The sequence below is a fragment of the Suillus fuscotomentosus genome (assembly GCF_016647785.1).
Source record: "Suillus fuscotomentosus strain FC203 chromosome Unknown F5891scaffold_16, whole genome shotgun sequence".
NCBI lineage: Eukaryota > Fungi > Basidiomycota > Agaricomycetes > Boletales > Suillaceae > Suillus > Suillus fuscotomentosus.
Window position 1 is genome coordinate 263,132 of NW_024539528.1, and position 24,157 is coordinate 287,288.

General features: G+C 47.5%; 6 protein-coding genes across 6 annotated transcripts; 4 read left to right on the forward strand and 2 right to left on the reverse strand.

Moving 5' to 3' along the window:
• Nucleotides 1–1,256: 1,256 nt before the first annotated feature.
• Nucleotides 1,257–1,782, reverse strand: F5891DRAFT_1186223 (uncharacterized protein; the record flags this gene model as incomplete). Its single annotated transcript, XM_041366671.1, has 2 exons — nt 1,257–1,515; nt 1,565–1,782. The coding sequence occupies 2 exons, from the start codon at nt 1,780–1,782 to the stop codon at nt 1,257–1,259; spliced, it is 477 nt and encodes a 158-aa protein (XP_041228152.1).
• Nucleotides 1,783–2,964: 1,182 nt separating this feature from the next.
• On the forward strand, nt 2,965–5,600 carry F5891DRAFT_1127555 (uncharacterized protein; the record flags this gene model as incomplete). The annotated part of the gene is made up of 11 exons (XM_041364193.1): nt 2,965–3,099; nt 3,154–3,522; nt 3,573–3,616; nt 3,648–3,749; nt 3,805–3,955; nt 3,998–4,181; nt 4,233–4,455; nt 4,507–4,574; nt 4,650–4,723; nt 4,905–5,366; nt 5,472–5,600. The coding sequence occupies 11 exons, from the start codon at nt 2,965–2,967 to the stop codon at nt 5,598–5,600; spliced, it is 1,941 nt and encodes a 646-aa protein (XP_041228153.1).
• Nucleotides 5,601–7,953: 2,353 nt separating this feature from the next.
• Nucleotides 7,954–8,746, forward strand: F5891DRAFT_1186228 (uncharacterized protein; the record flags this gene model as incomplete). The annotated part of the gene is made up of 6 exons (XM_041366672.1): nt 7,954–7,987; nt 8,038–8,173; nt 8,228–8,304; nt 8,360–8,446; nt 8,513–8,587; nt 8,637–8,746. 6 exons carry the CDS (start codon nt 7,954–7,956, stop codon nt 8,744–8,746), a joined length of 519 nt encoding a protein of 172 aa, XP_041228154.1.
• Nucleotides 8,747–11,054: 2,308 nt separating this feature from the next.
• F5891DRAFT_143306 (uncharacterized protein) lies at nt 11,055–15,938 on the forward strand. Its single transcript, XM_041370643.1, has 7 exons — nt 11,055–11,757; nt 11,993–13,260; nt 13,315–13,812; nt 13,861–13,974; nt 14,030–14,100; nt 14,152–14,186; nt 14,245–15,938. Exons 1-7 carry the CDS (start codon nt 11,325–11,327, stop codon nt 15,702–15,704), a joined length of 3,879 nt encoding a protein of 1,292 aa, XP_041228155.1. The 5' UTR covers nt 11,055–11,324; the 3' UTR covers nt 15,705–15,938.
• A 1,339-nt stretch (nt 15,939–17,277) lies between these two features.
• F5891DRAFT_948509 (uncharacterized protein) lies at nt 17,278–17,828 on the reverse strand (the record flags this gene model as incomplete). The annotated part of the gene is made up of 2 exons (XM_041374814.1): nt 17,278–17,534; nt 17,591–17,828. 2 exons carry the CDS (start codon nt 17,826–17,828, stop codon nt 17,278–17,280), a joined length of 495 nt encoding a protein of 164 aa, XP_041228156.1.
• Nucleotides 17,829–21,671: 3,843 nt separating this feature from the next.
• Nucleotides 21,672–23,983, forward strand: F5891DRAFT_1171931 (uncharacterized protein). Its single transcript, XM_041365562.1, has 14 exons — nt 21,672–21,753; nt 21,813–21,889; nt 22,245–22,277; nt 22,330–22,349; nt 22,407–22,421; nt 22,483–22,521; nt 22,567–22,595; nt 22,643–22,656; nt 22,703–22,731; nt 22,927–22,951; nt 23,020–23,160; nt 23,217–23,475; nt 23,515–23,563; nt 23,633–23,983. The coding sequence occupies exons 1-14, from the start codon at nt 21,719–21,721 to the stop codon at nt 23,900–23,902; spliced, it is 1,035 nt and encodes a 344-aa protein (XP_041228157.1). The 5' UTR covers nt 21,672–21,718; the 3' UTR covers nt 23,903–23,983.
• The last annotated feature ends 174 nt before the right edge of the window (nt 23,984–24,157 follow it).

Genomic DNA, 24,157 nt, shown 5'->3' on the forward strand with positions numbered 1-24,157 from the left:
TATCTTTTTATCTCTTTCAGTGTTCATTCAACTCAAAATGAGAAGGCACGTATTCGTATGGCAAAGTCAGTCTTTTCTTCAATATGTTTTACTTCTCATCTCTGACTGCATCATTCAACAGGATTCGCGCTGCGTATGTTCATTTGGTTATGAGTGACTGCAAAGCTGACACTCGTTTCAGCAGGAAGGCCACCCAGATCACACAGCCGTCAGGAGGTAAGGTAGTGCTTGCCTCTACATTATTAATCTCATTATATCTAGATGAACAACAGGATCCTTCGTCAGACAACGACACTACATATCTTCTGTGCACCACCGACATCAAAACCCCGACCATCCATGAACTGCAAGTCTCGATCTGCGAGTGGCAGTATGATTGGGGCCCTGCCAATATCTGGGAGAAAGTTTTCAATGAAAAACTTCGGCTGGCCCAAGACCAGGGCAACTGTGCAGTCAACCGTTTTTTTTAGCCAATGTGAGGAACACACCATGCTCGGATGAGCTCTACTCAGTGACTTAAAGCACATTGTGTATGGTCCGTGCAGTAATGGTAAACAGGCAAGGGATAGATGTATGCGAATGTATGATCAGGTTTTGATGGTGTTGTCAGAGGTCAAGTTTTTCGAGGTCAAACTTGACGAGTATGCTCCAGCTATTCCATTATCTAGGATATCTTCTGCACGATACTATGAACATGCTTAATATACGATTTATTTGACACACGCTATGAACATATTTAAGACAATTCATTTGGCTTTTGAAAATGTTCAGTGCACAATTCGCATGCGTGATGAGATCTATTGAGAGTGGACATATACATGGCGAACATGGCGAACATCATGGTGAACATGTTCACTATCACCACATAACACTCTCGGATTCAACTATGAGAAAGAATTATAGTCTAAAATTATGATAGAATAGCTAGGATTGCGTCCTCCGATATTGTGACTTACATCCGAGGCAGGAAAATGAATTGTGTAGTGAGCTTACTGCATATTCGTGTTCAATGGCCAATTTACATGACTCGTTCAAGTTGCCTCCAGTTCCAAATTCTTGGTAGTGCCACATACAAAATGTGCACCACACAAAATATCAGATTCTGTCCTGTAATGCGAGCACAATTACTTTATTACACGTATCCTATCATTTCATTCAAACTGAACTCATCACTCTGCATCAAACTGAAGAAGCCCTCCTTGAGAATACAATTTGGCGTGCTAGATACATTGTTATAGTAGTTAGGTACACTAAATCTAGCCGTTGCTCAGTTCTTGGGACAGATCATCAAAATAAGACCAGAGCTCATCAGAGCCGGAGGATGATGTGGTAAGTGTTGGACTAGATGGCATTTGGGAGGGACTGGAAGAGCAGAAAGGTCCTCCAACTGTAGGTACTGCACGTACAGCACCCTGACAGTAGTGCTTAGTGTACAAGGCCAGTGCATCAGGCCAGTGTTCACAACACATGTGAGTGGCACCCTTGATGCCATCAACACGAGCCTTCGCATCAAGCCTGAGGTTGCTGAGTTAAAAATATAGATAATCGAATGAGAAGAATGTACCAGTTGAAGAAGATGCCAACCTCTTGCCCTACAGTAACTACATAATATCCATGGATTTTCACTCCGCTTGGAGGATGAAGCTCATCTGGATGGGGGATGTATGAGTCGTATGGCACTGTATTGATGGGTGGGGTTGAATCAGCAGGTGAGTGTGTCAGAGGGGATCCAGAAGGTGATTCGAAGGGCTGGAAAGAATCAGCAGGAGTGATGGTAGACATTGGTGGTGTGGATGGCGGGGCTGGTCGTTGATCTTGAAAGTGACAGACTCCTCAATGGTCTTCTTGGTATATGTGACAGAGTCGAAACTGACGTCTGATTTCATTAGTGAGGATCAAAACAAACAAATATTGAAGCTTACCTGATATCTTCATGGCCCGCATGAAGTCCTCTAGACCCCCACTTTTCCTTGTATTTGTCGTTGACATTCGGGATGATGTCGATTTTCTGGAGCTCATTTTCACGCTGACAGAGAACAAGCTCAGAGGTCAGTAAACTTAATGTCACGTGCATCCATAAGCTCACCTGAATACATCTCGATGTTGATTGAAAAAATTCCCGCGTCCGCTCAATATCATGGCCATGTCGAAAGCTCGCAATCGAACAGGACTGTCTAGTCGAAAGGTTCGTCAGTTAAGCTCAAAGCGCGATCAGAGTGGTTACTGTGTGGCCACTAACACAGTGTATGGGCCTAGGGCTCTGTCTCAGCAAGCCACGAGCATACAGGTCCAGAGAAAAGAACGTCTGCAAGGTGCGTCACATGCTAATACCTTTATAGAATTGTTATTGACTTTACCTATTATTAGCGTTGACCACAGAACAACACGAGGCCTTAGAAGCCTTGATCAAGCGCCAAGATGACACAGATGATGTCATGTTCAAGGCTGGAGACATGTCGACTGATGTCAACAAGATCCTGCGAGAACAATGCGTCGACGTAGGAGTTGTCGAGGACCTCGCTCATGAGATCATGGGAGATTTCTGGAAACCATAAGTCTATCTAAACTTGTGTCAACTTCAAGTCCTCTTACCTGTGATGGGGCAACAGCATTACGTCAAGAAGCAACACATGACAGATCGACCATCGCACGCAGCGTGATTGAATACAGCGACGTGTGGACACATTCAATATCCAGCTGCCAGCTATCACAAGCACATTTCTGGAGTGGAGTCTGGACCGCAAACTAAGTGGTAAAAAGGGCTTCTTTGATCAAAGGTGTGTGCCGGAGGAGGCTAACTCAGGTCTCTGGACAGGTAAAGTCATTGACGTATTCTGTGAGTCGTACCCTCTCACGCTGTGAGATTGTTCCCTGACAGCATACTACATAATAGACACTAAGAACACAGCTCTCACAATCAGCGCAAAAGATGCATATATTGTGTCTGCCCTTGTCCGTCATGGCATGATCCCATGTTCACCCATTTCGCCATCTGTTGTCATCACCATTGATGCACTCGAGCTATATCATATTGCACATTTTCGAAGCCCTCACTTTTCCATGCAGGCATTCAGCAAGACACTTTGCGATCTACATGGGGTAAGTTACTCAATTTTGCAGTTTATTATCATGATTACGAATAAAACTTTCAAGGTCGAGTATCATCACTACCTTTCACGCCAACTCACAATCGCCTTCGACGTTTACATGCTAATTCGCAGTTCTGTAGATTCTCTGGTAGCCGAGGCCCTCAACCGGGATTCTCTGGATTGGCAGCTCAAACACGCCTGTCCCTCGTGTACCTATACTCTCAAGGACGAGGTACCTCTCATATTCACTCTGCTATTCGCTATGGATGGCAATGACTCCCTCCAGCGTATCCTTCATCAAACTCTTGGCATAGATGAGAACGATAGCGGGGAGTCGTCTGAACTTCCCACCACGCAGCATGTCCGAGGGGATCGTTATCTCTCGTGCGACTATGTTAATCAGTGGAGCAAAGTAGGCATTGAGGACTCAGAGGTATGTCTACTATTTCATTTAACAACAGGTTTTTTTTGACTCATTTGCAGGTTACGCTTGATTCAGACTCATCGGGAAACCCTTGCACAGAACAGTGGAACAACATGGACGAGGAGATGATGAAGAGGGCATGGGGGATATACATATGATGAAACAGGGATCTTCACTGCGGTGTGCCGACATGGATTTAGCCTCTTAATTGTTGATATGGTTCAGAGTGGGGAGTTGTACATCTGAGCTATTTTCATGTTGTCCGCTAACATTCATACCTATATCCCACAGGGCAAAATACCCACTAGCTGTCGTTGCGAAGTTGATGGATGTCTTTGGTGATGGCCTTGGCGGTGGATATGACATTGGGTGTCAGTTCAAGACAACACTGAATAACAGTCCTTTAGGTCCCCGCGCGCGTTCCCTCCATTATACATCCCTCGTTGGCGCATTCCACAGGCATGCTCATCGCTGACTGTGCCAGCTCAATCATCTCGCAAGATACATTCCAGGCTTGGGACTCGAAGACTTGGAAATGTGCGAGTGCACATTCTCAAAATCAAATTCTTTGGCACCTACAACGCATTACTCGAGTATTTTCCACCGTCAGCAGGCTATCACAAGCTACTTCAAGTACAACGATGATTATGAAGTATATGCAAATCTATGTACGTTCACTATGTTCGCATCAGTACCTTTTCTAAAGTCTTGATTTGCAGCCGATTTTTTTTACAACAACTACAAACAAGCTCTCAACATCATAGCCGACAGTTGCATCACACTCCCAAAATTAATGCACAATCTCAATATCACTCATGAGTCCATCTTCGAGGACTGGCTGACGGAGGAGAAGACTTACTTACAGAGTCTCCGCACCAAACCTGAGCATGAGATGTTGCAAATGGAGTATTGGCAAAAGCTTGTCAATCTAGTTGCAAGCAAGTGAGTATTTCGTCTGTCTATGTGAGGTATCTGACATTTGATCGTGTACAGGGAGGATCTTGATGCTACAAGCTCAGTATGGGCTGTGGCCACACCCGTGAGCCTCACATCCGACGAAAGTGCTACAAGACGAATCGAAACAGCTCAACGGCATGCCCTAGAGAACTATGAGAAGGACCTATGACTTGTGCAAGAACTTGAGCGTAAACTCAGCATCACTTGCCGCTGGACACCAGAGGATCCGGACTGGCAAAACACAGGGCGTCTAGTCGCCAATTGAAAGTACCAACGCGCACTCAACACGTTGGAAGGTCTGGTCGTTGTGCGCATATTTGAACTGACAAAGATGAACAGGTCTGGGACCAGTAAGCATTTCTTTCGACTACGTATTCTACTCAGCTGACAACATTCTATCTATAGGATATAAATTGCAAAAGCATATCGCAAAGGCTTTGCAAGCACGCTCTGCTGCCATCAAGACTGCCCTCGACTGGTCCAATATAGCAGCACGTGCATTGTCCCCTCCTTGCCGAACGCTCAAATGGGAGGAGGTAGTTGAGTATGCCTTTCTTGCCAACTTTGACCTTCTTCATGACTCGCGTGATGATGTCTCACACCGTCCCTGGGCAATGCCATCAGTACGTCAAGCAACCGACTTATATTTCAAGACATGCCGTGCAAGAGAAGAAATCATGCGGCTGAACATCGAAGTGCGATGTCTAGCTACATACTTGCATGACGAGGAGCATTACCTCCATGAGTGCCAATGTCAGGCAGAAGCTTCGCATCCAGTCCTTGCACACCAGATCAATCTCCGGCGCCAAGTTCGCAGTCGGTTCAACTCACACCATCTTCAGCGTCTGCAGGACATAGCCAACCTCCCAGAATTCTTGGGGACTATCTCTCCTGGTGTTTGTACCTTCAGCAACACCAGAGACAGCACCAGTACACCCTGTGTTACCATCCCCACACGCCTCATTCAGTCTCTCTCTAGTAGTGCCTCCTCCCCTAACCAGCCATCAGCCATCAGCCAGTTTATTGTTGCTCCAGAGGCCGAGGAAGACTATGAAGAGGAGGAGGAGGTCAGCAATATGGAGGAGGCATTAGAAGTATTTGACGAGGTGCTGCACATCGCTACAGACTGATAGGTACTACAGAGCAAGGTCATTATGTATAATAGCGCATGTATGTAGGGTATATTGACTACCCAATCCATCATTTACTAGTCTAGTAGCTACTGCAAATTGATCAAAAAAAAACGCGCCGTCAAACGGTCGAGAAAAGAGTGAGAACGTGCTGCTCATCGTCGGGCACAGCGAGCTCGATACCCGAGCTATTGTTGCCGACAGGCGGTATCATTATTAATAGACACGGCGGATGTTGCCGAGCTGTCATGCGCTTACTATATCAGTGATTTTCTCACAAGTCCGGAGCAGAGGTATTGCACCACTATTGAACCTAGCCTGGAAAGACTGCAACCCCCTCGGCTTAGTGGTGCGGAGGCCCGGGTCTATCACCTCTTATTAGTGGGCTTACGTGGGAGTCACAGGTGCGGTGATATCGGCTCCGAGCGGCTCGTTCCTCGGCTGGCCGACATGCTCACTGCGACAGAACCTAGTGCTTCACTTTTTCAACCAATGGCGAGTGCGTGCAACGTGTCAGTCGTTGAATCGGTGATGATGCAAGTGTCGAGCCGCGGAAAAAAACCAACACATTTTTTTGGTGATGGGAATTTTGTTGTGTTCGACAGTCTCCGAGTCCCAAGTACTATTGGTGGTATCGTTGGATTGTCGGGGAGGAGACCGGGGGTCTGCCATGTACTAGCTAGTATGTCTGCATCTACGTAAGTACATAACCGTAGATATCCTACAAGTATAACATCCTCTGTGAAATATGAGATAATAAGACTTAGTTGCATCGGGTTGACCGTTGTTATCATTACACTTCATGTTCTTCAGCTGGCAACTCGTGCCCTCTTTGTAGCACCGCCATCCTCCTCTTCCTCCTCTTCTTCGTCTCCTTCGCTGATTTCATCCGCATAACGTTTCAAGCCGCCAGCAGAAGTGGGAGGCTCGTCTTCGTCTTCCTCGAAATACTCGTCATCGTCCTCGGCGTCTTCATCGTCATCAGCAGTAGCAGCCGAGGCTGATGTGCCATTCTGGAGGGATTGCATGAGCCTCCTATGGAGAAAGGAAACGATATATACGTACCTCGCCAACTAGTAGCGCCGTCAAACTTGGTTTACTCTATACCAATAACTCAACATTCTTCAAGAGGCGACGGACCAGGAGTCAACATACCCTTGATGAGGCACCTCCTTTCTCTCCATCCTCCCCTTCATCTTCGTCTTCTTCAGCTCCGACTGGGTGGGGCGAGCCACCTTGCTCTTCTTCTGCGTCCTGTTTTCATAAAACGTTGACAGAGCAATTGAAAAGGAGGTAGACACAATTGTTGTGCGAAAACGAGAGCGAGTTTAGATGCACAAAATATAAGAAATATCAGAAAATAATATGCAGACCTCGACCTCATATTCATCGCTCTCCTCGCCTTCATCAACCTCCTCCGGCTCTTCTCCAGGGACTGTAGGCTCTAGCGTGGGGTCAGGGGACATTTTCGGGGCTGGGAAATGTATGACGCAGAGCCTTAAGGAATTGTGTTCGATGCTGGTTGAATTTTAACCAGCTGTGAACGGGGAAGCGAGAAAAAGATTAGCGCCATGGTGACATAGCGAAATGATGGTTCTCACCCCAGGGTAGGTAGCTGACGAACGTTTGGTCCTGTGCTCAACACGTCGCACGCTCAGAAAAGGTCGCCGTCCCAGGGGGATTGCTGTCTTTGGATGAGGCGGGAGGTCGTTGCGTGGGGGGTCGTTCACACCAGCTAAACTTATGAACCCTTATTTCTTCTTCTCAATCTTCAGGGTAAACATGGATTGCGTCCTCTCCCGACGGTACACCAAATTTACTCATACCATTCATGCTAATTAATACCTTGAAGATCTGATTTCTCTTGGTTCAATGCGCAACCTATACGAAGATACCCTGGTCCGCTCACTGACTTCAGAGAGTAGCTAATGGTGATCTTGTCAGCACCCCGCCGAATTCGGGGTATGATCGATCCTCTTCATTATCTGGCAGCCGATATGAAATTGATTTTCTATGGTTCGGCAAAAACATGGAAACTGATGCGAAACAACTCGCGGAAGTTGGTGTACACTTGACCGTGTATTGTCAAAGTGCAATCCGGGCGCTTCATGTTGACTTCCGTATAGGCCACCCGAGGCGAGTCCTATGAATGCAGTAAGTGAATAAGATCAACCTTGGATGATTTACTCGCCTCTGACGTCAGACACTTCGTCAGCAATCCAAGTTCTGTTAGGAGTAGATTGGTCACACTATCATGCAGGGGCCCCTATTGGCTCTCATTTAAGACAACCGTCTTCTGCAAAGTATTATTTATTCCTTCAACGTTCGAACGTTCAACACTCAAGCAAGCAACATGGTTATCAAGATCGTCCGATGGTGTGTCTTGAGTGCGTCGTTATTTCCCTACACGTCGTCAACTAGCTCATCTTCATCGCAGCGTTCACTCTCATCTTCGCAATCGTGGTGCTTGGTATAAGTGGACACCTCTTAGCCATTCGACACACACACTACTGGCACTTTGCTGCGCTTGCGGTCGCAGTCTCTTCCCTGACAATTCTGACATTCCCTGTTATGTGCGTTTTCTTCCCAATCGGCCGAACTAGCACTGATTTATTCGCAAAATTCAGTCTCCTGGTCAATACCTTACTAGGTAGTGAAGATCGCACTTCGACAGAACGCATCTTTGGCGAGGCTCTTTGGCTAAGTATGTACCTATTGACTCTCAATATCATTTTCAATGATTATTTACGATTCCAAAGGTATCATGTGGATTTTGTGGCTCGCAACTGGAGCTAACGCCACTCATGCGGCCCGCGTACACTTCTTCTCAGGTGGTTGTAGCTTCTGTAAGTACCATATTTCCAAAACGCGGTCGCTTTTCTGATCATGTCATCGTCGCCTTCGCTTCTTAGTCTCTGGCTTTTCCAATAAGATTTGCAATGAGTTCAGAGTCGTGGAAGCTTTCGCTTATATCAACTTCATCATCCGTGCGTCTTTTCCCTTTTTATTTTTCTGGTTTTTAAGGGACATTGTCAGTGCTTTGCTACACAATCGGGTTATTTGCGTATGAGTTCACGCGCGACCGGTCTCAGGTTGGCCATGTCCAAACCTCTGAGGTGCAAGCTCCCAACACGTCAGGTCAGTAGCAGCGAATTGCTACATCAAGCCATCCAACTGATTCTGCGCATGATCAACAGCTGCCTGAACGTGAATTGTCGAACGTCAACGTTTCAACCATTGTGTAGGAAATTGGCTTGCAACGTAGTTCCTATCTTTGTTCAGAAAATTAATACTTTAATTTTTGTATGCATAGTCACCGTTTACAGTGTTACGTAATTTCACTCGAGACAAGAATGTTCGATTTATTGTGCTCATCGGTTTGTGATGTGCATCGAGTGCCCACTCTACTTCCTCCGCCAGTCCGCAGCCCAGATCCACACTTGAATCACTGAAATTTGTTCTCGTTCTTCTCCAACTTCCGTGAGTGAGATATATCAGATCTTGAAGGTCTATTTGCTAAGTCACCAACTTCAGATTTGACTCATTGGTATTTCTTCTCAAGTTGCCAAATTTGACCGGTGACCCGAATTTCTCTCGTTTTGTCAGACAAACCGGGAACCCCCAGTACACTGGAATACTTGACTTGTCTGATTAAAGCTTTTCACCTCCGAATGCTCATCGCGATGATGCAATGCTAACGTTTTTCTGCTTCTAGCTCGCAGAACTGAGGGTCGCTGTATGCCGCTGATGACAAAGACAGCCTCGTGTTTGTCACGCTAGTCGAACAACGTCAAACCTATCAGCAACTAGGCTAGTTTAGCACTCACTTGAAGGCACATGCTAATCTGGCCAAGTCGTACGATTCTGAAGGCATTCTACGGGCAAGTCGGATCTCTCTGTGACGGATCACGGTGACCCGACTTTCTCCATGTTCGAGCCATTTCCGTTGCACGTTTTTGACGGATTGCTCCGTGATGACTCTTCTTTTAAACACGTTTGTGTTATCCAGCAGTCAGCTCCAGGCATTATTGTCTCGTCTTACACATCGATGGAACATCTGCGACTATCATGGAAGTATATGTGCACTGCGTTCGTATCCCGCCTGGGTTATTTTGAGCCATTGAGCTCTATTAGGGGCGTGTCAAGTCTTTTCTATGCTGAGCACTAAGCGCTGATTGGCCGAGTGGTTCCCCTTGTACAGCATGTCATAGCAACAAGTGTGTCGTAGCGTGACTGCTTTCGTATCGCTGCGTTATCAGCTACCATCGAGCTATTTGCTGCGTGGGTTGGTATCGGTGCTGCACAGTAACATACAGCTCAGATGGCATTCTAGTGCCAGGTCCGAGGGACTAAAATTGCAGTGACGCTTTTAGTAGTCTATCGCCGACGGCATGCGCAGCAGTTCATTAGTGTGATATAGAGAAATTTTCACATGAGCATGATCTACAAGTCTAGAATTCGCCATGAGTTAGATGCCTCGCGATGTTGTCGAGGAGTTTAATTCTTTTACGATATGATGATCAGTGTCCTGCGCCACACAGATCAAACCCTGCCTGCATGCGGGGTAAAGATGAGTTATCAGCTAGCCTTATTTCATGCAAGTACTGATCACGTACGTGGTAAACTGTTTCAGATGGGTCTTGTGATTTGTGTAGCAAGAGCTGTGGGTCTCGCACAGGAATAACAACTTAAGCCCAAGCACCACGAGAGAATATGCCCGATGTGAACATGACACTAATTTGTCATGTTACAGTTCGGTCTCATCTGAGCGAGTGAGCTGGAAGGAGCGCTCGCAAACATCCGTGATTCTGTGATCACCAAGGTGATTCTGGTATCGGTTCTCAGCTACTGCCACTAGTTCGGATGGGCCTGGAGACGAGTGTGGTTCACTTCCATGGGCGGTCCCGTTCTGGTGTTGTGCTTGCTTTGATACTTGATATAATTAAGGAAGGGTTCTAGGGAAGCAATATAAAATAGAATAAGAATAAATGGAAGAAACGGAGAAGGGAGACAAAACGGAGAGATGTTTTTGAGTTACGGCAAGCATTAATTGTGACCAAGCAAGGACAGACAACGACTTGAACAGCCTTTCAACCAAGCGAACTAACTCCTGCAGCAGCAAATCCTTTTTTACTCAAAGTCAATCATACTCATTGACTCAGTCTTTCGTTAATACTTTATAATCCTGCTTTTCTTATACTCTCACAAGTGCTGCTATTTTGCGTTTGGCAGTTTGCGGTTCAATATACCGTGTCGCTGCACAGCTAGCCTCGAGGCAGAAATCTGAACTCAGTTTGTTCATATCTGGCAGCTTTTCAACCGTAACCTTGATCAAGGTCCCGCAGTATTAACTGCCAGTAATCTCTGTCAAGTCAGTACCCAAATCATTGATTGTCAGTACTTTGGCCTCACAGAACGGCATCGTTGACCGTAACGCATCTTTTCATTTCCCCCGTGGTCTCCTCGTGGCCTTTCACGCCAACGCCGCGCGACGATTACCCATAATATCTCCCGCCCTAATTAATCCATCTCTCAACTGTCACAGAATTCAATTCCCTTTGTCGTCTGCTCTTCTCTCTCTTGCACCTTCACTCCCACATACACCCTGTTCACCGGAAGTCACATACCCAACCCACAGCCTCCCATTCCGATTCACGTAGGACTTTAGAGAGACGGCTTGCCTATCCCTTTTCTCGTAAACCTCGCCAGTTTTTATTCCCGCGGATGCCTGGTGTAGCCGCCACCTTTCATCAGCGCGGTGCTTCAAAGAAAAACTTCAAATCTGTCCTTGGCTTCGGGTCGTTCAACCGAAGCCGTTCTTCCGTCGACTCTTACCTTCCCCGTCAACCTACAAGTAGGGTCAGCATCGATACCACGAGAAGTTTTCAATACAAGCGCAAATCCCGCCAAGAACGTGCAAGTGCAACCGACGCCTCCTCTGATTCACTCTCAAGTTCCCCCCACGCACATCAGGAGCATAGTCAGAACCATAAACACGACCCCAATAACACCGTCCGCAGTATGAAGTCCATAGACGCCGCTCATACCCGTCCTCTTAGAAGACCACCGGTTAGGATCGATGCTCAGGAAGGTCCCTGGAGCGTCAGCGTCGCTGAGACTCCACATGATGTACACTCGTATAGCATTTACATAAAGAGTGAGTCTCACATTTTCGCTCCACTCTTTCTCCACCATGTTGGTCAGAACGAATTCGTTCATTACCTACGCATTTGGATTTTCGTCTGGCTTTCCGAGGTAGCCGGGTTGCCATTCTGTGAGCACTTGACAGTGCCATGTGATTGCCGTCCAGTGTTCTATGTCCTAAGGCCCCGTTAACTCCTACCACATGTCTTTAACAAACGAACCTGCTAATGATATTCTTTCTTCCGCAGCCTCCACGCACAACCTCACCCTGACCCGCACTGCCACAGAGGTCATCGAGTTGCACGGCAAGCTTGCAGACTCCGTCCCAGGCACCAGACTTCCCAGGTTGCCCATAGACTTGGCGGCTCAACCCATCAAGCGGAATATCTTCCTCAACACGCTATCCCGCCTTGCCTCACCAAGCAACAAAGTAGCGCGCACGGTATCTACACGCATCGCCAGCGCTAGTTCCATCACTCCCATTGTTTCACCTACACACGAGATCGGCGACCCTTTTACAGAGACGGGTGCCACAGGTTCAGGAGGCAACGTAGTGACGAGCCTTGCTGCATATCTCACCACCATCTCCAATGAGCCAACGTTCCGACAGACACGCGCATGGAAGCGTTTTGTACGTGTGCGCACCGATGACCTCGAGAGCGTGCGTGTAGAGCGCGCGATCAAGCGTGTGCGCTCTGATCTGGCAGCGCATGGTAGCTCCAATGTTACCACAAACGTCAGCTCGGGCAATGTCAGTGAAATCGAGGTGGATGATACCAATGGTGCTACGAGCGAAGTCAATCTGAACGATTTTGCTGCCGGTGACTTAAGGGAGGAGGGGATCAAAGAGGAAGAAGAGGATGTAGAGTCTATTCCTGTTCAGGTGGAGGCTCTAGCTCCTGTTGCGGATGAGGCTCCTCTTACTGAAGCGCCTGAGGACATTGTCGTTGTGGATGAAGCAGTTCCTACACCCATCGAGGCAGAACTTGCAGTTCCCAACGCAGTCGATGGGGAAGAGACAGCTGTGTCTACGCCTGTCGCAGAGGTCCAAGCTTCCCGGATACTTCGTTCCCACTCTGCCGATCCCGATAAAGCTAGTCGTTTGTCGCGAGTATACACCTCCTCGACATTGCAGGAAGGTACAAGTTCCCAAACGGGCGATGACTCTTCGATCAGCACCAACACTGGGGGACGTAAGAATCGTACCAAGTCGACTGACCCGAACAAGGAACTCAAGAAGCGCTCAAAACGCAAGGTCGTCATCGATGACTTTGAGATGATGCGTGTCCTTGGAAAGGGGTGTGCTGGCAAGGTCTTACTTGTGAAACACAAGACGAGCTCGGATCTGTATGCCCTGAAGGCGATCACGAAGCGTCATGTACTGGCACATCAGGAACTGCAGCACACGTTGACCGAACAAGCTGTGCTCAAACGGATGGCAGCAGAGTCGAAAGACCCATTCGTTGTCAAGCTCTGGTGGAGTTTTCATGATAAGGAGAATCTATTTTTAGTCATGGTATGCTTCTTCATAGAAGTGCACAACACGCACATTAATGGCGTTTTCTCCTAGGACTTCCATCCAGGCGGTGACCTTGCCACGCAGCTTGCACGTTGGGGTAGGCTAGGTCGGGACCGTGCCCGGTTTTATGCCGCGGAGATAGTCGAGGGTGTCGAGGGCCTGCATGCAGCCGGCGTCATCTACCGTGACCTGAAACCTGAAAACATCCTGATTGGTGCAGATGGGCACATCGTACTGACAGACTTTGGCCTCTCAAAAGAGTTCCCACGCCGTGTAGCTGCAACGACCGCGCCTCCTACTCCCACACGAGGCGAGTTCTATTCAGCTCCGGGCAGTGAGCCTGCGACGCCGCCCTGGATGAAGGGCGAAAAGAGTCAAGACGTTGTAATGGGATGGCATGGACAGACTGTTGGCCCTATGGATGCGACGACGACTTTCTGTGGCACAGCAGAGTATTTGGCTCCAGAGGTGATCCAAGGACTGCCATATAGTTACGAGGTCGACTGGTGGAGTTTTGGCACCATGCTTTATGAGATGCTGACGGGAATTGTAAGTGCCCTGGGTTAAAGCTTCGACGGCTACTGATATGCGCAATAGACGCCATTCTGGGCGAATAACCACTCCGACATGTATGTCAGGGTCCTGCAGGATGAGCTGCAATTCCCTGAGGATAGAGCGATTGACCAAGATACCAAGAGCTTGATTAGAGGGGTGGGTGATGCTTTTTGTCCATGACCACAAATCATTTATAGTCGCCTTCGCATAGCTCTTGCAACGAAATCCTGCACTGAGGATGTGTGAGCCGCGGATCAAGCGGCACCCGTACTTCTCTATGATGTGAGTTTATCACGAGGCCAACTTTCCTGATCCTGATTTCTTCCCCTTCAGTGACTGGTCGCACGTGTATTACAAGCGCTACATACGTGAGGCATATTCGCTGCTGCGATAGATAGATGTGCTTACTTGGTGTTATCCCTCTAGCCCCCTATATCCCACCTATTGACCCATCCAATGCCAGTGATACCCAGAACTTCGACGACACATTCCTGGATATGGAACCAGTGATTGACGACCCGAACGATCAGGAACAAACTGATACAGATCGTGAACAAACGGACGCTGAGCCTACAGATGGGGAAGGCGAGGATTCAAGCACGACACCCTCGCATTCCCGTAGTCCATCAGTGCATCCAATTGACGAGAGCGTCGATGTCTTTGACGGGTATTCGTTTAAGGGCCGGCATTCTGTTATCCTGGGCGATGATGACGATGATGAGGTATCTGGAGAATCTGAACGGGAAGAGACCGACGAGGAAGAGGTACCAGAGATTCTTTCAAATATTGCGGATACCCCTCTGCAACCGGAGGTCGAGGAGGCATCACCTGTTGTCGATGAAACGACTCCGGAACCGAAGACTCCTGAAGCCAGACCACAAGTCCTACCAGAGGAACAACCCGCCGAGATCATCGTTCAACCGCAAGAGGAGACTACAACACTGGTTGAGGAACCTGCAACCCCAGTTGAACCTATCACACCCTCAGAGACGCCATCTGCTCCTCTCAAGGAATCACCGTTACCAACTACTCCCACGTCGCCGCCTCAGGAGATTGTGCCTATTCCACCAGCCAAAGATGTCAAGCAGAAGGTCACAAAGTCAGCCGCTCCTCGGCCGAGCGCCCATCGTTCAACACGTAATCGCCGAGAGAAGTCTGGTGTCCCTGCACTTGACCGCTTCCTTTCCGATGGCCCTGACGAGGAAGAATGCACTGAGAAGGAAGAGGAGGAGGACTGGGACTTTATTGAAGCTGGGGATGGCGAGGACCGCAATGGTACCAAGGGCACAAGCTTGTTTGCTCGGGGCGTCGTCGACCGATACCGGTTGGCCGTATTCCGCAAAGCATCAACCCCTTCACAACGGATGGGTGGACGCTCATTTTCTGGCATGTCAAAAGAGTCTGATGTTCACGGTGCCGACCCGGCAGAGTCACCTAGTCCATCAGAGAAGCATCGTCGTGGACGTGCACCCGCGTTGAAGTTCCGAAAAACGCCTAGACAGTTCCTCCGTGCAAAGTCTCCGCCATCATCATTTCCCACCACCAAGTCATCTTCTACTGCAAAAACCCTCACTCCTTCCACATCCGCTACACTATCATCGGTATCAAGTGGTGGCCTCCTTTCACCTTCCGTTTCAGGCACTAGTCCAACACCAATGTCCCCATCGCTCAAGTCGAAAGAATCAGCAACTTCAGTCGGCGAAAGTCTATCGTCGGATCAGTCAAACGGTGATACGATACCAGAAACCCTTTTTTCACCTGAATCGACGAGGGGAGTCCCGGCCGCTCACACCGAGGAGCCCGAAAAGCTTAAGACCAAAAAGCTTAAGAAGTACAAAGAAGGAGCAGAGAAAATGCTGTCCCTCTTTGCTTCTCCTCGTCAGTGATCACGATCCAGTCGACCGCGGGACCGGTCCCTTTTCTTCTCTTCTGCTGCTTCCGCATTCTCACCAAGTCAAAGTCAAACAATAATCTTGTATCCTTCATCTCAAGACTCATTATCACTATGCATTGCCTCACAATTACTTACTAGCACTTTCCTTTTTTCATTGACCTTTTTATATCAGTTCATCGAGGATGGGTCGCGAACTAGAATCGCGACCGGTTTTTTTGCTCCATTACATATGGATATGGACTGGGTGCTCGTTTTACGTTTCTTAATTGATCACGTCCCTCTGTCGTTACTTCCGGGCCATTACTGTTTTGCTGAAGCCAAAATCAAACAGGAGGCATTATTGTACAGATTTATTTAAATCCTTATAATTTGCTTCGAGTTGCAACGCTTCATCTTCTGGTTTGAGTTCGCAGTATCAGAACGTGAGAAATTGCACAGGCCGGTCAAAAGCACAATGTGCTAGAGGACCATATACATTTCTATGACGTCTGAAAAACCCTGATTGAGAGCCAACTTCGGGCGAATGGTATGGCCTCCAACCACCTTCAGCGGACAGCGAGCTCCAAGCCTACGTAACTGTGTCTGCGTTGCCAGTACTCTCTTCCTTCTTCAGGCTTATGAAGAGGGATGATATTGAGCGGCCAATACAGGTATAATGCTGGATTCGAATGAATATATTGAAGAGTCTGGCTTGCTTTGCACTGTGGCAGTGCTTTTCAAAGCCTGGGGAATTCGAAATATTGCATGAGCAGGACAATGTCTCTTTTCACAAGTAAATCGGAACTCCTGAATGTTGAGAAAAGGCGCCAAATATTTGTGCAGGTTCCCGTGAATATGCACTTCAAGAAGGATAGGGATGTTGGAGAGGTGGTCGCATGTTGCCAAGCTGAGGTGTGGACACATAGAAGCTACGAGGCGTGATGGAGTGATAGAGCAGGAATAGCTCATCTGTTGTGCACCCTTTATTGAGCACGACAGTTAAGCTCTTGGCCAGGATAACACAGTGGGTCAGAATAAATGTCAAATCGAGAGGCAAGACCGCTAGGAAGGAATAGAACAGCGCAGGAGGCAGGGAGAAATGCAAGTACCCAATGTTCGTCTCAACCAGAACAACAACAACAGTCCTGACAGTGGGAACCGTGTCTTTATGGGAAGCACCGTAAGGAAGTAAAAGTGTTTGTGCGTACAAGACCCGCATGACACAAGCATTGGCGTCGTGCTCTGATAATGGTTCAACGCCTTGAGAATTACAAATGGTGCCTTGAGTACAGTGTAAGCGATGTTGTCCGAGTCGATAGATCTAAATTGGCTTGAACGAAATATATGAGCGAAAAAAACGACACAGCGTTAATTGTAACACGGCCAAACCACTCAAGTAGTCTCATTTCAAATTTGTGTCGGACCTACAGCCAAGGGGTACACAAGAGACATAATCGCTAACCGATCTCGTAGCTCGCGAAAACTGGTATAATAAGCAAAGTGCAAGAAGGATAGGCATAGAGGTCCGACACGAGTCGCAACAACTCACAGGCCGAAAAGATATGAATGCAGACTTGACAGGCATGCTATAGACAAGCAAATTTCGATTTGCGTTTTTGTAGCTCCTCCATCCGAGAGTTGAGCTGCACACGAGCATGTTCCTTCGCACGTCGTCCTTCGTCAAGATGTGATTCGAGGGACTGTTTGTCTTCCACGATCGATTTCCGAACAATGACAACCCCACGGCGCGCTTCCTGTAACTCGTTGCGAAGGCCCTCGATTTGGGAATTAAGCGAGTCTCGTTCCCTCGCAAGCTCCGTTGCTTGCATGCGCACGTTGAGAACTATAAGACAAATATAAAAAGCTTAAACACTAGAGTGATCAGGAAAAGATACATACGATTCTTCTCAGAGTCTCTCAATGATGTCTGTAGTGTGCTCACGAGATCCATCTGAGTAGCCAAATCACTCTCACAGTGAGATAGCTGTTTGTTGAGTGTCCTGATCATCACATCCTGTTGCTTCGTTTGGTCCTCGAGCTTGGCGTCAATGACCTTGGAGTCTACCTCAGCACTGCTTGGTGCAAGTACAGAGGTAACTGACGTAGCAGAAGCGTCGGTAAAGTATTTCCAAAACATAGTGAAAGCCTACTAGATTCTAGAAGGTTGAGTAGATAAACTGAACTGGGTTTCCTGCTGGCGGAGGCGTGGGTAGGCGTCACATGATCCTTACTAGCCAATCAAATGAAATGCTAAAATAATCAATTTGTGCCATCGGTGTAGTTTTCTGCTCTACGACTTCGTCCGGACAGTGGACACTATCAGCATGACTCGGACAATTTCATTAGTTGAACTTTGTCTTCAGAACACGCAAGTGTACCGACTCTCACCTCCCAAAGTTCAGACATGTGCGGGACAAGCATCATTTGATCATCCTGCATACCTTGAATCATTCCTTGTCGGGAATGGAAAGTCTAGAGTACTTTCAAGGGCAAAGGTCATCAATCAGGTGGCACCACCCGCATTGAACAGGATGATCCTGATGGTTATAAATCTCGCCTACCAGACTCAGGCAAAGAGAAGAAGAAAGCCTTTCCTGATAACAGTGAAAACGGATCTCGCCCTCGGTGCTACGCTGAAATCGCAGCCACTCAAAACGGAGGGGAAAGCTGACGCTGCAGTTCGCCTTATGAATGACCGTAGTTTTGTTGTGTTTTATGTGCAAATGATGTAAGAGTGCTCACACATTTCAACCAGAGTTCGGCCGTCTTTCGCAGCATGTTTCATCTCGTGTTTCATGGTTTCTTGACTTCGGTACTTCATCTCCCATATGAATTAGCCTGGCATTTATCATGGCGTCCAGGATTGTTGACTTCAGGGTAGCAAGTGCCCAGCCACTCTGCGTTCTGATGCGGACTTGATATTAATTAACCGGGTGCTTCTGCGGAGGGGCCACTCTTTCTTCGAAGCTGTTAACCTCCGCCTTTGGAAGGCAGTCTACGTCCAAGACAGTGGCGTGAACACGAAATTGACGCAAGATCCTGGTGATGCCAAGAAGAAGAATACTGAAATTATTGATGACGAACAGGAAGTCGAAGTCGAAAAAGCGAGGAGCTGGCTGAAAACGAGTCGGATTTCATTTACAAGAAGCAGCTATCATGTTGACAGTCTTCCAGGGCCAGAACAACGATCGATCGATGGCTGACATGGATCTTCCTGGCATATTTACATTAACACTAAGGGGATACCAGAAGAACCAAATTATATTGTTCTCCTCTACTGATTCATGCAAGGCGGACGCATAGAAGCTGTGTTTATGCATCTATGGAGTGAGTTAGTCTCCCAACCATGCTATAGGAACAGCTGTCAACCGTTCTTATATCCATGCTTTCCCCGCCGAACTGTAGTCGATCTGACTGAAGACGAGAAGTCAGTCTTGACTTTCCTAAAGCCGAACACAAATTCAAAGGAGGGTCCTTGCGTTTGTATGATACTATCCGTTTCATCTGCCAATGTCAAGTTATCAATGTTATACCACAGTGGTAAACAATGCATTATATCTTGCGACGTGTACGGACAAGGGAGGGTTGCCACGATGCACAACGTGCTCATAAGGACCGCTCAAGGAGTAAGACCTCATTGAGGTTCTCCGGCTGTCTGGTCAAGATAGTCCACACCAGGTGTTTTCAAAGGACGAAAAAGAAGGGACGTCGAACATCAGAAGTCTTCCCGTGAAATGATTCTAAATCCTCCGCTAAACTGGATGCGCCGGTACAAAATCTCAGTAGGTGCACCTCTACATAGTCCATTCCATTCTGATCCAAATTAGGTTCAGGGTATCTGACATGGTATCGTTTTGATAGGACCAAGGGGCCTCAACTTGAAGCGCATTGCTGTCATATCAGAATTCGAGCGGAAGCCCAAGGTTCCCATTGTCAGCTCGAAGCTGTTAGTCTGAACTTGCGCGCAAGCTACCTGCCTCTTGAATTTCCCGAACATTACTTCAAACACTAGCTGACGACTCAGTGACGAGCGCCAACCACATCTTCATGATCAGTCCCCCAGAACTTGTTGCCCTGTGCCCCGCTAATCGATATTACTCAGATAGACTCTGGTGGAACGTGGCAACTGAAAATCAAGGTTGGCATTGGTATCCGTCTATGGTTGACCGTACTGATTTTGGTGACAGACATCGATGACAGGCACCGAATTCGTAGGGCAAGAAAAATCGAAAAACTTTAAGTGAGGTCTTTATCATATTCATTAAACCTTCTTTGAGGTTGATCACACCGAAGGCCGCAAGACTGTCATCGACACAGAGGCGTTTCGGGAGGGCGATAAATCGGGTAAAGTAGACCCGGGGAGTCTCGAGGACCTGGAAGTTATATTCGGTGACAAGGAATGACATCGAACTACTAATTGCAAGTCTGCGGAACGAGATATTAATCACTGAATCAAAATGGACTTGAATAGGAACATCAAAACCCACGACCCAGACACAGCCGCTGTGAACTTAATAAAAAAATTGTTCCATGACCAGTATCTCCAATGAACATATTATGATCACTTCCACAGATCGACAAACGACTGATTGCAACTCTCCCAACGCCAACACTTTGCTATTCCATTGTATGATCACTGTATCTAACGGGGCACAGAATACATGAAAGGAAAACCATCAAAGTGAAGGCCCTGCATCGTAATGCCAAGGTACTATGATGAGACATTGTAACGTGAAGCCCTGGAGTCCCCCTGAGGTGTAAAATTACTCCAGGAGAAACAGAATCCTCTAGCCATAAGTGCTCGTAGTCCGTCTTGATCGCGCTGCAAAATCAACATGACCAAGACTAGTGGGGTATGTCAGCACACCGTGACGTTATACAAGTCCGTCCCATAACAGGATCTCGAAGACGCTCTGTGGAAGACATTAATTTGGTGCGCTTGTTGGTCCTAGGGTAAAAGAAGCCTTCGGCGTAACCACTAGTGCATTATACTCGTCCTTGAATGCAGCTAGAAATTGCCGTGAGGGCCATGGACATTATGGGTGAATTATTGAAGCGTTATTAGTAGCTTGAACGACTTTCTTGCCGCATGGAGCATGGCCCAAACAACCTGAAATTCCTCATAAAAGGTGTCGGGAGCCCATGGACGGCGCTATCTCAGAAGAATCTGCTCTGTTTATTAGCGGCTATGAAGCGAAGCCGAAGCCAATGTGTCCAGTTGAGCATCGCGAGGCAGACCACACCTGCCACAGCCTCCCACAGGCACCACTGACTAGGGCTGAAAGGACACTAGAAAGGTGAATGGCAGTGATTTCTAATCTGCGAGAGTTCTCGTCAGGAAGCTTACCACTTCTACCCCTACCTCGCCGTTTGACTCGTCCTATTTAAGAGGATACCACTGAGCTTTGATACGACTTAGTGAGAGTATATCATGTCCATGCGCGACTACAAGTCTATACCTGGCCAGCTGCATTCGGTACTCATGACCCGCCAGCAGGGTGGGTACTAGTGGGGGACAGGAAGATTCATCCTTGAGTATGAGCCGAAGTAGTTGGTACCCGTGTACGGCCGTTTCCGAACCGCACTGGTGTCCGTACAAAGACGGAACCGGACATCTAAATGGGTGCGCAATGGATAACTAATGTATCCGACGCTCACTCAGCCCTGCATGATGGGTGGCCCTATGAAGAAGCCTCATGTGATGCTGGAAGGAACTTATCAACCAAATTGGGGCTTTTGGGAAAAATAACCGTAAGACCCAGGTCCCACTGGGCCATGTGTTTTACTAGTAAGGTGGCTACCCGTTGACTCACCGTGACAGCATGGGCAAGGCTCGATCTGCATGTAGGCGTTTTTCAATGAGTGAATGATATCACGGGGTGCCTACTGGAGAGCGGCCAACTGAAAGGAGCACCTCTGCGCTCAAAACAGCAGTTGGTTTGTGATCGGATCAAGCATGCTTAGTCAGCTATAACACACTTGAAGTTTACCAAAGTTTTACACCAACTTGATCACTATACAGTAAGCATGCCCTTGTCTACGAACTTCCTCAATGACTCCAAGTTTGTTCCCTCGGTGTTTTTCAACGGCTGGGCTGACCTCATGCCAATTGAGTATCCAGCAGTGGCAGTTCTGCGGTTATAGGCGTTCTTTTGTGTTCTAGACCCTTGATGAGTAGTATCCCGATGTTAATTCAACGTAAGTACCTCTGTCACTAATCAAAGTTTTGGTGCTAAATGTCACCCCTTTTGTTATCAGCGCCTTTGCCCAAATAGTAGGACCCTAAATGCGTGTGCTTTTGGAATGCTCACTCAAAGCCAAATTATAATAAGTCCATCGTACGACTGTGGAACCGCCCTTTCCGTTGTCCAACGGCTTTAATGACCTTTTCCCCAGAGCTCTTCTATCCCTGAAATTAGCTGAGCGCATTGCAACGTATGAGTTCAACTGCAACAACAACAGCGGGCGGCCTTAGTTCATTTTCTTATGCGCAAAGTTAGTTCCAGTGATGTTCCCGACTTCCAATCTGATCTAATTCAAACACTGCTTTCAGTTGCTGTCGCTGTCGCCGTCTTGTATGATCACTGTATGCAATCCGTCAAGTCTTATGACCACTCACTCAATTATCTTCTGTTCAGCATTGACCTTCGCTCGTGAAGTGAGTCACTGTTGAGCCATAAACGAGCAAAACTTAATGATGTTGCTGGACTCTTAGATAGATTATATATGGGTGAGTCAAAACTTGAAAAAATGGTGTCCGTTCGTCATATGCTAACTTCATTTATGGCTAGCGGAGGCCGCCTTCAATAGTGGCCGCCTTATATCTATTGGTATGTGCAACTAGTATAGATTTTTCTAATCTTCACGTTGGTTAGGACCGCTACCTGGGCGATTCCGTCGTGATGTAAGCCCTGGTGTTTAGCCCTTATCAGTAATCTGATTTGTTCTTAGCATTGGTGTATATCGTATGTTAATATTTATCTCACAAGTTATCTCTCTCACGCGCTCTAGTGTGCCTCACTGAAGATGCATCAACACAAGTGAGCACGTTTGTCTCAACGTATGATTTGTGGTTTTCTTACGAAGTCGTTTACAGGAGTATGGTCTTTAACGCGCTCTATTCGCACTTCCTGCTGATAGCATTGGTTTCACGCATTCTTCAGATGCAAGTCCATTGATTTCGTATTCGAAATGACCAGCATCTGACTTATACCCAAGGCTTTCGGCTTTTCCAGGTCCGAGCGTGGGGTACTCTTTTGTGTTCGTGGCTCACTCAGTGTAAATCACATTTGTGCATATACAATTCAACATTAACACCACCCGCACAGGCATCATGCAACTCCGAATATATGCTATGTACCGGCGGACTAGGCGGATACTAATGGTATTGGTCTTTGCTTTCTCCAGCGAGGTCTTTGCTGTCATTGTAATCATCTGGAGAACCATTGGTCCAGCAAGCCAGTTGGTTGGTACGTACTGCAAAGAGACGTGGAGCCACACACACTTGTTCACTAAACATCACCAGTCACCGACGAGTCTCCAAGCTTTCCCGGGCAGCACCTGTGCACCTTCTCCGGGATCAACGCAGATTTCACTTATTTGTTCATACCCGTCTTTTGCTTCGAGCTATTGCTCTTCTTCTTGGCCATTAGAGTTTCCCTCAATAATATGAGAGAGAGGAAGGCCACCCCTGGTACCTCCAGCTTGCGCGTAAATTCATTCATGAGCATACTCGGTGCGAGACAGCATTTTATATTTCTTCATGTTAGCGTCATCCTTTTTTTGTATGTTCCTAATCACCGGTTGATAATTGATCTATCTAGAAACCTGGCGATGTGCGTTATCGTCATGAGCCTGTGGCGGAATGCCGCTGTGAGATTTCTATTGGGTCATTTTTGACGTATTGCTCACTGTTACTCATTGATTCCTGCACGCAATCAGGCCCTACACGCAAATATATCTATCCCGTTCATCATGCTTGTCCAGACCATAATTGGCACCCGCATGGTAATCAACTTCAAGGAACATTGTTCTCGCCGGTTGAACTCGGAACCGGTCATGATCACTGGGTCAATACACTTCGCGGGAGTCGGTGAAGAGTCTGCGCGCCAGGTCACGAACTATGACCACTCGAACGAAGGTGACGAGGAGATGCAGCCGGTCAAGAGTGATGAAGAGAGTACTGAGGTCATCATTTACGAAGAATTATAACTTTTGATTGCTGCGATTCATATACGTGTACAACGCAGAGTCCATACGACTGGTGTAAATACAATATAAGGTACTGGATATTACGATGCAAACTATTGCTATCTGCGTTCGACACTAACGCTCAGTCAGTATCTGAGCCTGAGTCTGAATTAGGCACAGGGAGGTGCAATAACGAGAGTCATCGCTGCGATTCTCAGTCTGGGCGTTGTATCGGCCAAAAACATTATCCCTGCAGAACCTCCTGGATGTTTCTTC